General features: G+C 40.7%; 2 protein-coding genes across 5 annotated transcripts in view; both read left to right on the forward strand.

Annotated features, from left to right (window-relative positions):
* Positions 1-13,634, forward strand: part of LOC139472744 (titin homolog) — a 76,382-nt gene that overhangs the window by 15,249 nt on the left and 47,499 nt on the right. For 2 of the 4 annotated variants that reach the window (XM_071255215.1, XM_071255228.1), the window contains exons 2-9: positions 1,350-1,455; positions 4,906-5,007; positions 7,022-7,076; positions 8,179-8,341; positions 8,780-8,923; positions 9,257-9,407; positions 10,906-11,061; positions 12,709-12,920. In XM_071255215.1, coding sequence (XP_071111316.1) covers positions 1,353-1,455; positions 4,906-5,007; positions 7,022-7,076; positions 8,179-8,341; positions 8,780-8,923; positions 9,257-9,407; positions 10,906-11,061; positions 12,709-12,920 — 1,086 coding nt within the window. In that variant the 5' untranslated portion in view covers positions 1,350-1,352. Of the gene's footprint in view, positions 1-1,349; positions 1,456-4,905; positions 5,008-7,021; positions 7,077-8,178; positions 8,342-8,779; positions 8,924-9,256; positions 9,408-10,905; positions 11,062-12,708; positions 12,921-13,634 lie in introns of those variants that run through there. The other 2 variants (XM_071255222.1, XM_071255233.1) reach the window with 2 other exon arrangements.
* On the forward strand, positions 50-529 carry LOC139454201 (uncharacterized). The gene has a single exon (XM_071235776.1). The coding sequence runs from the start codon at positions 50-52 to the stop codon at positions 527-529; it is 480 nt and encodes a 159-aa protein (XP_071091877.1).

Raw genomic sequence — 13,634 nt, forward strand, 5'->3', positions numbered from 1 at the left:
CCCAGACTCTACTGGATATAAGGTGAACATGACTGGATAAGATGTGAACATGACTGGATATGATGTGAACATGACTGGATATGATGTGAACATGACTGGATGTGATGTGAACATGACAGGATATGATGTGAACATGACTGGATATGGCGTGAACATGACTGGATGTGATGTGAACATGACTGGATATGATGTGAACATGACAGGATGTGACGTGAACATGACTGGATGTGATGTGAACATGACTGGATGTGATGTGAACATGACTGGATTTGATGTGAACCTGACTGGATGTGATGTGAACCTGACTGGATGTGATGTGAACATGACTGGATGTGATGTGAACATGACAGGATGTGACGTGAACATGACTGGATGTGATGTGAACATGACTGGATATGATGTGAACATGACTGGATTTGATGTGAACATGACTGGATGTGATGTGAACATGACAGGATATGATGTGAACATGACCTGGATTAGATGTGAACATGACTGGATATGTGTGAATAGGATAGGAGTTGTGTGAATAGGACAGGGGAGATGTGAATAGGACAGGGGAGATGTGAATAGGACAGGATGTGTGTGAATAGGACAGGATGTGTGTGAATAGGACAGGACAGGTGTGAAAAGGACAGGATGTGTGTGAATAGGACAGGAGATGTGAATAGGACAAGAGAGATATGAGTTGGACAAGAGGGATGAGAAGGACACAGGTCTCAAGGAAATACAGTATATCCTGACTGCGTGTCATCATCCCTGGCAGTAGATCATTACATGCATCACTCATCTCTGGCCTATCTGGTCCAGGCCCAGAGCTTGTACAGGCACCTTGATGTACCTAATAGGGCTGGAACAAGTCCAAATCTAAATTGTTCGCTCATCACGCTAGGTTCGATTTCCGACATGGGTACAATGTGTGAAGCCCATTTCTGGTGTTCCCTGCCGTGATATTGCTGGAATATTGCTAAAGCGGCATAAAACCATACTCGGTCGCTCGCTCACTCACTCACTCACTCACTCACTCACTCACTCACTCACTCACTCACTCACTCACTTACTCACTCACTCACTCACTCACTCACTGGTGTTACCTACGTCTAAAGTGTTGTTTTCAAAACATGAACATAAGCAAGTCAATGGACTTTTCTTATATTTTAAGATCTCTCCTCTTCATGAGCCATGGTAATCATACCAAACACACCCTTGACCAGCAGCTTTGAATACTTAACCTCTATATGGTGAGAGAGTTGTGTCTTTAAGCCAGTTAACCAGAAGGGCTAAAGTTGTGTTACACCAGTGGCTCAACCGCTCTCCCCGAACTAAGTCACTTATCTAATGACTAACAGCGGATGTTTCAGTGCTCGGTGGTGACAGATAGCAGCCCCCCCAACAACAAGGCAAAGGACAACGGAAGCAGACCTAAAGATATTCCATTGATTGCGCAACCAGAAGGTAAATTGAGATCAAACGATGCTAAACCACTTCTAGATAAAAAACAGTGTATTAAAAACAAGGTGTACAGATCTATATGCAGGGAAGCAGTAGAGACACAACTGCACACCTCTGTGGTTAGGTTGTGTGTATTGATCTCACTGAGTGACATTGCACTGTGTCATGTGTATGTAGTCAAGGATCACGGACTGAGGGTATGGGGTAGCCTAGTGAATAAAACACTAGCTAGTGCGTGGTAGTAGATTGTCCCCCACCACGAAGTGGGACAGGGAATATATACTGAAACACTTTCAAATCATAGTAAAATTATTGTTGTAAGATTTGGCAAAATGGCAACAAAATCAAGTTAGGTTGGTCTTTGTATTGAGGCATATAACCGGGTTCAAATTTCATTGATGTGTTTTGAGTAGCACAAAACACTTCTTGCCAGATGCTTGAAAAGTTGATCATGCGTTTTCAGTATAGGTTTGGGCTCCGTCCGTCTGGCCAATTTCAAGGGGGAAAAGTCTTTGAGGAACCCACTATGGATACAAGGATGAAATTTGGATACATCATTAAGGGATAAATAGGTTAAACCAGTTTGAAACCCAGCGGTGTGTGAAGGTGGTTCTTTGTGTCCAGTGCCCTGATCATGCTGGTGTAAAGGTCCAACTCACTCACTCTCATTGTAATACAGGGCACTAGATGACAGTTCAGCCATTGAGTATTTATTCACATGTTATCATTCACATTGGGTAGTGTTCTAAAGCCATGTTTGTTCATTAGAAGTGAGCTCCAAATTGCACCCGGAGCCTATATATCATGCTTCACGTGCAGTCATAAATGTTCTGAAGACATGTTAGTTTTAAATAAAGAATCTGTTCTCCAAAACGCACCCGATGCATAAAGATCGCATCGCATGAACACACCAACTTATGGCTGGGACTGCACGTGAAATGTGAGAGTTGTGAACAAATATAAGGCGGTAGTGATTTAGTTGGTTAAAGAGTTGGTTAGAGAGTGTTAGTTAGTTTTAGACAGTGTTAGACTCCCGCAGAGGTAACCAACACATAAGCAGACAGTTAGAATTAGCAATAGTCTTAGATATTCAGTTTCTTTCATTTGAAGTTTTCATTCGTTAACAGGTAATCACGTTTAGTTCCTTATAGATCTTCCATAGTTTATTAATAGGTTATTACGCTTAGTTCCTTCTTCATTTATAAAAGGTAAGTAATTTAGATTAGTTTTCATTTAAGTTAAACCATGCTCAAAAATATTTAGTTCCACTGCGCAACAGGTAGTGATAATTTTCATTGGGTATTCAGAATTAGTTTACGTCCATGGGTCCAGATTATTTAGTATTTTTAAACCAATGATCATAATAATAAATAATTCTGCTTAATGCTTTTGACATTTTGTGCTTTATTCACTGCTGTAGAGTTCAAGTGTATGTGATGCGTCCATTTAATCAGTAAATAAATATCTGTAGAGATCCTACAGCTCATAAGCTGAGAAGGCTAATTATGCACAGTATTGTCATACAATTAGTGTTTTACATTTTTCCTGCATATTTGTGACACAAGATTAAGTGGATAATAGTGATTTATTCTCCATGTTTAATGGAAATATGCAGATTATATGGAGCTTTGGTAATATCAAACTATTATCAGAGTTACCTCCCTTTACTCACTATGTTCCCAAGCTCTTCACAGCGACATTCCATTCACGCAGCTCTGCATATTATTGCTACCACCAGTCAAATCTCCCCACTGTGATAGGTGGCTACAACCATGCTTAGAGTTGAACTTGCAACCGACTGACCGTTATGTTTACAAACAGGGGTGACTGCCATGACACAGAATACTCTTACCCCTGCTAAATTATTTTCTTTGTTTGTCAGTTTGAATTTCTGTTTCATTACAACTTTTATGTAGCTGGTATAGTATAGTAAGAATGTAAGGGAGATGTTTGTTGATTTTTTGTTTGTGTGCAATCTAGAACAAATCTGATTCAACAAACAAAAGGGTAAATTGATCTGGGAAATATGGTCAGTCGTAAACATTTTAACTGTGATGGCATTCCCAAAGACATAAACAAAAGTATAAACGTTACTACATTTGGGGTTAGAGGGCAAATTTCAAGATTCGTGTAATGGCCATGCCCACACTGGTGGCAGCGATGTTACCGAGTGTGTAACAAAGTTGTCACGCGCTGGGAAGGAGCTTGACAATGTTCCATGGCACTCCAGGAAATGTGAGGCTTTGTTATTATTTTATTAATATATAAATTTTTGGTCAGGAAGTCTGCATTGGGGGAAGACTGTCTTCTTACTATTGTTTTACAACTGCACCAATACCTGTATTCCAGCTCCGTGAAGATCTGGGATCGAATAGGTCTTCAACAACCCATTTTTGCCGTAAAAGGCGACTATGCTTGTGGAAAGAGGTGACTAACAGGATCGTGTGGTCAGACTCGCTGATTTGGTTGATGCATGTCATCGTATACCAATTGGGTGGTTCGATGCTCATGGCATTGATCACTGGATTGTCTGGTCCAGCCTCGATTATTTGCAGACCGCTGTCATAAAGCTAAAATATTGCTGAGGGTGGCGTTAAACAACACACAAACAAAACTGTATTACAGTTAGCTGTGGTTAGTATCACAGTAGTGTTTTAGCTATAGTGGCCCCAGAAGTCACCCATAGTGTTTGATGAGTGGGAAGCTAGCTACTGCGATTTGCACAATATGTCAACTTTGTACAACTTGAATGAATGTATACCACTAAAAGAAACACGAATACCATACATGTTGGTTAATAAATGAAGAATTACTCATATTTAACAGATATTAGATTTAGCTCGATGCACAAATGAACATACCAGTATGTGGTGCGAACCAACGCTCATGAACGCATCACATATGTTGTCATAGATACGTGACTCATGATGCACCATTTGTCTCGTTTAAAATTAGTGTGTAAAGTTTTGAAATCACATGCAGGATAGGAATAAAGTGTGGTAACACTTGACTGATTGAACCTAGAAATGCCGAATCTAGTCAGTAGTGTGTCGGGTAGTGTGTCAGGTAGTGTGTTTCAGCTGATGCAGCGACTATGACAGAAGTTATCTACTTTGGCATGGTTTGAAAATAAATGAAGAGTGAGATGTGTTTAATGCTGCTCTGAACAGAATTTCGATTTTAACATATTGTGTCAATTTAATGGAGATCTAGAGCTTAACTTGATGCAGGTGTTAGATTTCTACCATTAACTCAGTGTTATTCTGACAAACCAAGTGCCATAACCGTAGTTAATATGGGATTTGAACACATGGTCATGGGATCCTGCACAACAAAGGGAAACAACTCTGCACAGGGATTTTCTGATGCCTTAGACCACACAGTTATACATGCACGCGCACCCACCCAGATTGTCACATTTGGATGTTGCATGTCTCCGTGCTGTTGCTTCAGATGAGGCTGACGCCACGACAGGACCATCCCCCATAGATAAGCTGTCCCCTCAGACTCAACTCAACCTGAACTCGATGTTCGAAGTACTAGCGTCTGGAGAAGGTGAGTGTGATCACAGACCATCTCAAAACAGTTGCAGGTGGGACACCTTCCAGCTTGTGAAGACATTTGTAGATGTTTTCTATGCCTCGTGTTTACATGTTGCAGCTCATCTTCCCGAGGCAAGAGAGTTAACTGACTTTAAAAGTGCCAAACTAGGCTGGAATTCCTGGGCTCCATCCTACCGCCACCAGAATTATGTCCCTTCTATGCCTTTCCTGATCAGATTCCACCCTTCGTATCACACCGCCCAGTCAAGATGATCTGATCGATAATCAAGATCTATATTGTGATAAAACGGATCTTTCATCGCGAAGTGCATCAAATCACGTGAGCACCTTGATTAAAAACATGAGAAGATTTGGAAAATATCTGTTGACACCAAGTTGGTGCTTTGCAAATCCTGCAATTGACAGAAATCTACATGACTGTTTACGAACTGGATTGCAATTTCTTTGCACGATTTTGATTGGATCATGCATAAACTTGTTAGTTTAGCCAAAATCTAACTCCATAATTCCAGCCTAGTTTGGCAAGGGTGGAAACTGGACATATATAGTCAGTTAATTCCCTTGCCTCAGGAAGATGCTTGCAGATGACAGAAGTAACTGAGCAGAAGTGGCAGAGCGTTTATTTCAGTGTCAGAACAATATTGAAAATTGCATTTAGTTTCACCTTAGCCTGTTGACTGTGGTTGCCCCAAGGTAGTACAATAGGTCCCCTGCACTGTAAAAGAAGGGAGGTAACCTGATGTCACACGACTGTGCAGTGATGACAAAGTATTTTTAGCAAACTTTAGCAAACAGCATCGCAGTAAATCACTGCCTATCAGCTTGATGTAGGAGGAAAGCCCAATCACATTAACACGAAAAGGGAGGCAACCTGATGTCACAGGACAAGGTTACAGTGCGATGATGTCATAGCAAGGCATGCTGTGTGTGTGTAAGTTTGGTTTAACTCAACTTTGAACAAACAGCATAGCAGTAAATCACTGCCTGTCAGCTTGATGTGGGAGGAAAGCCCAGTCACATTAACACAAATGTTCTACTCCCATATGGCACCTCCCTGTGTTTACCCATGAAGATTCACGCTTGTCATAAGAGGCGACTAACGGGATCGGGTAGTCAGGCTCGCTGACTTGGTTGATGCATGTCATCGATCCCAATTGCGTGGATCGATGCTCATGATATTAATCACTGGATTGTCTGGTCCAGACTCGATTATTTACAGACCGCCGTCATATAGCTGGAATATTGCTGAGTGCGGCGTTAAACAACGAACCAACCAACCAACCTCCCTGTGTAACAACCTGAGACCTGAAGACCTATGGACACCTCCATAGAAGGTTACATCAGGTGAACCCTGAGCATATGACCGTCAAGTCTTAATAAAGGATGCCTGGACATCAGATGTCAGCTTTTTAAATAATTTTTTTACCATCTTGATTCAGACTTTTATATACTGAAAATCATGAAATTGGGCGCTAGATTTAGACAGTGTTGCTTGCCAAGTTCCGCCTCAAGTGTTGTCGGTTTGTTTCCACAAGTTGATCAAGCAATTTACCAAGTATTTTACATTTATATATGTTTTTGTAAACATTGTTCTTTTTTTCATATGGCGTCTTTTCTTTGAGGGTTGTATTTTGACCTTAATTAGTAACACTTAATACTTTATGGGTAACGTTTGACTATTATTGAGTACTGGTGATTTTTTTCCAGCCAAATGGTTTTGATAAAAATGCAAGAAATCATTATTTCCCCACTGCAGAGTTGTTGAATGTGGTAAACGTCGAAGACCTGCAACACTTCAGGCTTTACTCCCACATCAAGCTGACACACTCTGATATGCATCTGAATACTGTTCATTGTTGCGTTAAACCAAACTGGCTCGCTCAGAATGCACAGGGTGACATTAATCATTTAAATAATGGCTGTATACATGAACAAGTCTTGTAATTAGTGTGCACAAGTTGTATGGTGACCCTGATATCAACCCACTGTCAACACCTCTGTTTCAGCCCGTCTTGTTAAAGATGAAATTGGACAGGTGCAAGTGGTCTACAAAGACACAAGGTAGGTTATAATGATTAAATGGTCATCAATGTTCATGAAAATATGACTTGTGGCGCGAAAATATAATTCCTTGAATCTTTTCTATCGTGATTGTGTTGGTTTTGAAAAAAAGGTTATGGTCAAAGGGAGATAATCCAGATTCAGGTTTATAGTTTTTGTTGTATTAATCTGTCATTAGTTATCTCCCTTTATTCAGACGATGTCAACATTAAGTGCTTTGCTTGTTTTTTAATGACACACTCAGAAATATTCTAGCTATCTGGCTATAGGATGTCCGTCTGTAAATAGTCGAGTCTGAACCAGACAATCTAGTGATTGACATCCTGAGAGCATCGATTCATGCAGTTGAGATACGAATACATGCAATCAACCAAGTCGGACCATCTGATTGATTTACTCACCTCTAATGACAAGGTTAGGTTGTGGGACCTATATTCTTAGATATGTAACACTTGAAGTGATTATTCCTCTACTGACATGCTTGTGTAAATTATGGCTATGACCAGGTCTACCATGGTTACAATGCTGGGTTATCAATGTGAACTCCGTGAACTGGTCATGTTTTTCATTATTGTCCCTGGCCCTCAAGAACTTGTTTGGGATGCAGTGGTCTAAGGTGCTGCAAACCTGTTTGGTTTGGCCTAATAATGTTTCTAGGTTTGTCAGCACCATAGCCGTGCTCTGGGGTTTCACAATAGTGGTAAACATCTTAGACCTGCTACACTTCAGGTTGTTTTCCTACATTAAGCTGACACGCAGTGATGTCACTGGAAAACTTTTAAAGCGGCCTTAAACCCAACTGACTCATTCAATTACGTGTCATAAGAGGCGACTAAGAGAGAGCATGGTCCTGACCTCTGTGACTTGTCATCATAACCCAATTAATTTTGACTGTTGGCATAATAACCCGATTAATTATGACTATTATCTGGACTTCTGTATGTGACAGACTGTGGCATTAAACATCAAACAAGTCAGGCTGATATACATTGAGTTTGTAGTGCATGGTTTAATGAGAAAAACAGTTATGAAATATCAACTTATGTTTCTGATTTTGTGAAAAAATATGCAGGAGTAGTGTCCTGATTGTTTTACCTTACAGAAATGTTCCCCTTCTGAGCTATGTGGACAAGTCACGAAGCAATGTGATACATGTAGCCAAGACTGAAAAAGATCACCAGAATCAGGTGACAGTGTGCTTACAACTGATAGAATTCATCAAGACCAACAGGGCCCCGAAAGGTGTGGACTTTGGTCAGACAAAGGTATGAGCATTGTTTACAGCATGATTTGGTTGTTTGTTGCTTAACGCACTCAGCAATATTCCAGCTATATGGTGGCGGTCTGTAAATAATCAAGTCTGGACCAGACAATCGAGTGATGAATAGCCTGAACATCAATCCACGCAATTGGTATACGATGACATGCATCAACCAAGTCAGCGAGCCTGACCACCCGATCCCGTTACTTGTCTCTGTTTACGAGTTTACTGGTTGTTATGGTGATCAGGTGGCCACAATGGCTGGCTGCTGAGGCGGTGACCCCCAGAGAGTGCCAACATTAATGCAGGCTGGTAATTTTGAGACCAAGTGACCACACATCAAGAGTTGGCCTGCCTGTGATATCTGTGGTATTGCTGACGATGATGTATGACACCATTCACTGGGAGCAATGGATGTGATTCAATATTCATTGTACTTCAGACCAAACTCAGCTCAACTGGTAAATACCGTGAAGGTCATGAGTTCACCAAACAGCTGAATGACATCCTTGGTAAGGGAGCCACTGCTGGAGATATAGTGGTTGTCAAGGACAACAAGACCGGCACCAAGCATGCTCAGAAAACAGTAAGTTAACATCTTCCTTTTGTACAGAGCAAGTTCAGGAAACTGAGCAACAGTATTATTTCGTTCTGAATGTTGAAATAAAGCCAGCTATAAGTAGTGTCTAATGTTGTGTCTATGTGGATATACATGGAAGCAAAGGTCTCCAACATTTGACAATACTCTCTCACAAATACACAACAGAAATTAAACGAAAAAGACACAAAGAGATGTGAGACAGCAGAACTGATATACAGTAAACTACGTTCACAACGAACACGCTCATAACGAACTGGCGGATATAACACACTGGTTGAAACATTTTTTCAAGTGTTACAAAACATCCATCTTCCGCAGGTGATGATTTCCGACTTCCGCACTGAAGAGGTTCGGGCATGGGTGGATATAGGGGAGCTGACAATGGACGGAGAAGCCCTATGTCCAGCTCTGTACTGTTTCTACCTGCAAGATAATGAGATCTTCTTCCACATGGAAAAGCTGGATAGAGGTAGGACTAAAGCTCATCAGTCGAGGGTACATCGGAAAGTTGGTGGCCACATAGATATTGCTTTCTGTAATGTTTCAACATGTGTTTGTGTTAAGCCTTGCTCGAGGTTTTACATTTTCAACCCAAAATTTCATTCTGTTTTTTACGCTAGATTTCCGGTATACATCCTGGCTGTATGGTTTACGCACAGGGGCAAAATACCTTAAATGTTATAATGGAGTGTATTAGTGAGTTGGGTTCAATGCCACTTTGAACAGTATTCCAGTCATGTCACAGTGTGTCAGCTTAATGTGGGAGGAAAGCCCAATGTGATGCAGGTCTTGGACATTTTCCACTTTTGTGAAATCCACGAGCACAGGTATGGTGCTGACAAACCTAGCAACATAGCCGGGGTGAACAGGGATTCGAAACCCCTGATCATTGGTTTCTGGCATGCCCAAGGGACGTAACTCTGAACATTGAATTGCAGGGTCTCAGACAACTTTGCCATCTGTGCCCCCGTAGAGTGTCTCCTGCGCATCCCTTGCACAATGCATGTTACTAGTTGTGGAGTCCATTTCCTGGAGTTTCATCAAGACCTCTTATAAACATTGAAGATCTAAATTGATTACAATGTAAAACATACCAAGTTATGTGCTATGACAACTCAGAATTTGTTTTGATGTTGACAGTCGCACACACAGTGACACAGGCAAAATGTGAAGACTTCCAGTCTGTGCATGTGGAGAGGTTCAGGAAGGGAGATACTATTAATATCACAACTGATTATGGCTATGTGACAGTGGAGAGGACTTCTGTTGATAATCTGAAATTTTTATGAAACTTTGATGATGGCCGAAATACAAGATATCTGACACTGAATTTATAGAGGAAGTTATTCTTTGAATATTGTTTAATTTTACCAGTGATGATGAAGTGATTGCTGGTATTGAGGCCTTTTTAGGGAACCAAGATGAAGACTTCCATAGGGCATGGATAACAAAGCTGGACTAAAGTAGATTATTTTGAGAAAGCTTGTAAACAATTTTGATTCTTTATGCACTGTCTATGGGAGGACTCAAACTTTTCAATTTTCCCTCGTACAGTGTCAGTAGCAGGGTTGAAGTTACATACTCATCATTGCATGTTCTTAATCTTGCTGTAATTGAATTATTAGCTCATCTGACTGAACGTGACGTGTCTGTCATCTGTCTGTCCATCCATTTTTTGACATCTGCTCTTAAACTACAAGGCTAATGAAGCTTTGTGAATGATCCCATCTACAATGTCTCTAAAAAGTGCTCACAGGATTCTGATTTTAATCACTCAGCCATTTCTGCATGTATCATTATGACATTTGATAAACAGTAAGAATGTGGTAAGCAAAGTACGTTTTCTCCCATAGTTTGATTTTTGATCAAGCAATGACCTTAAGCCTTCACATAAGCAGTTTTAAGTGTTACTGCAATACACAACTCCAGTTATGACCGATGTTTACAGTGTTGATCTGTTCCTTCAGCTATAACCCTTCGAGATGTTATTGACAGTCATATGAAGACGATACGAGAGAAAGAGCCAAGTCTAGTCCGTCCCTTTTCACTGTACATCTGTCATGGACTTCTGTCTGCTGTCAGTCTCATCCACGGCAAGAACTGGACACATCGAGATCTGCACGGTAGGAGCATCATGTGACATACAGTCAGTGGGGACACCTGGGGACATCTGGACATGGAATGTTATTGAATGAGGGTCCCTGATTACACAGTAAAGTTCTTCTAATGGGGAGATAAACATACTGTGTTTCCAATGTAGAGCTGGGTTACCTGTAGATCTAACCATGTAAACTGAATTTGGAACTGAAAGATATGGCGTCTCAGTCGTATGTAGAAAAGCATGCTCTCTATTGTCCTAAAAACTTGAAGTACATTCTCTTTGTAGATTTCTATTGTGTTTATCTGCACGAAATGTATTACATCCTTTAAATATTGTAGTAACTGCAACTTTGCGTTTTGTAGCCTTTATATATAATTATTGGAATATGCGTTCTGACAATGACTGTAAAAGAAGTACTATTCTAAAAATATTGATACGACCGTCAAATCTTCTCTTTCAATCAGAGGGGGTTTATTGTGATTTGATACCTCTGATTGACCAATCAGAATCGAGAATTTTCCAAATGGAATAACAGAATAACATGCTTTGGCCAAGAGCAAATTTATATTCAGGGTTGCGTCCCTTAGTCATGACAGGATCCGGGGTTTGAATTCCAGGCTCTTGTAGGTGTTGCTAAAGTGGTAAATGTCTACAACATGTGTGATTTAAAGCTATTCTCCCAAAACAAGCTGACACACTGTACCTTTTAAATACCTTTACGCTGGGGTTAAACCAACTTCTCTGGCATATCTTTAATACCAAGAGATATTTTGTAAAGTGTCAAAGTTATTTACTCCCATATCAAATCCATAATTATTTCTGGGCTCACTCTCCAGCAGGTGACTCTTGAGCAGAGACCTGGTGGATTGTGCCCCCTGGTGGATTGCTCTCCCTGGCGGAGAGGCACATTTTGGGTTCTATCTTAGGGGATCAAAGAGAGAGGGAATTTGCAGTATGTTGTATCAAAATGTCAAGTATACTCTTTTATTTGAAGTACTGATTTAGCTTCGAAATTTTACTCCATCCACCATCTTTGTTTATTTGACTTATTGACTTTTGCCATTGACTTACTACATTTCTTGGTGTGAATGTTGTCCAAACTGCACGAAATTGTTTCAAATACAATCAAATGTTTAAAAGATTTCTGACCCCCCTAGACTTTTCCTCTATTTTTTAAAAAAACAGCCACATCCCTGATACTGTATTAGTATATTAATGTAATAAAAATATATAAAATATAGCTGCAAAGCAGCAATGGCAGGCTCTAAGTAACACTGCGCACAAACGTCCATGTTCGAATCCTCAAAGGGTTTCCTTGTACCAAATCCGTCAAATGTAGGCACTACTTGCAGGTACCACTTGTGCTAACAGCTTGTGATGTATAGGTAAAAGACAATAAGGGGACCTCTGGTGCTAACAGCTTATGATGTATAGCAGGGGTCCGGAAACCGTCATATGCGCCGGACATGTCCAATTGGGAATCTCAAATGTCCGGTTAAAATATTGCTTACCGGACATTTAAATTTTTCTGTCCGGACATTCTTAAATTTGTCCGGACATTGTATAGGTAAAAGACAGTAAGGGAATCACTGGTACTAACAGCTTTTGATGTACGTAAGACAGTAAGGGGACCACTGGTGCTAACAGTTAGCTGGCTGTGTTGTGACAGGAGGAAACGTTATGGTGCAGGAGACTGACCACAAGCTGTCCCTGAAGGTGCTGGACTTTGGGAAGGCTAATCCCCTGCGTGGGGAATCTTATGACCTGCGAGGGGAACAAGACGACATCTACCAGATCATCCGTCTCTTCAGCGCCATCTATGTCGGAGATGAGTTTGAAAGTGTCAAGCACATGAAAGACAGTTATGGGCAAAGTGAGCTTGTAAGTATTGTATCTGGTTGCCTACGGTATTTAACATTGGTTAATAAAACATATAATTCCTTCAGAAACCACAGCAACAATGCTGCTGAAACTTCACACACTTGTTACCGCCTTTGATGACCCCTGAATTTCAAGAGGTTTGAATCCAGTTGCAATATGGCCGTCATGGCATCCATGTATGATGGAGTCACAGGAGAAACACACAGTACAGCTTCCTCAGTCTGGTAATTTCACAGAAGATTTTTAGAGCCAAAATTAAATTGTGAGGGAACTGAAGAGCGTAACTGTTTATTTTAAACAGAATATGTATATATATATATATATATACCTGTCAAGGGAGGTAATAACCATGACACCTACATCACTGTCGAGAAAGAGGAAAGGAAGGCGCCAGCTGCTGCAACTAGATTCTACAGTTTGGATGGACGCACAACAACAACACTGTTACAATGTAGTTCTGGGTTGTAACTGTTATTGCCATCCTTGTCGACTTAGGTGTGCACTCCCTGCAACACACACACGCACCACCCCACCCTGGTTTTAATAAGCGCATTCATTCGAATTTTTTTTAAATGGCAAGGAGCGTATTACAATAAAGAACGTCAGATGGTGCTGCAATTTGTAAAATGAGGAATGATGTAATACATTGAGCACTTCAGCATGCATTCATCATATACACAGCGGAGCAAGCCGATTATACTCGGAATATTTCAC

The sequence above is a fragment of the Haliotis cracherodii genome, unplaced genomic scaffold, assembly GCF_022045235.1.
Source record: "Haliotis cracherodii isolate W230 unplaced genomic scaffold, xgHalCrac1.p SCAF_1, whole genome shotgun sequence".
Lineage (NCBI taxonomy): Eukaryota > Metazoa > Mollusca > Gastropoda > Lepetellida > Haliotidae > Haliotis > Haliotis cracherodii.

Coding starts and splice junctions, on each gene's coding strand:
- LOC139454201 (XM_071235776.1), top strand. CDS start 50: ATGACTGGATATGATGTGAACATGACTGGATATGATGTGAACATGACT.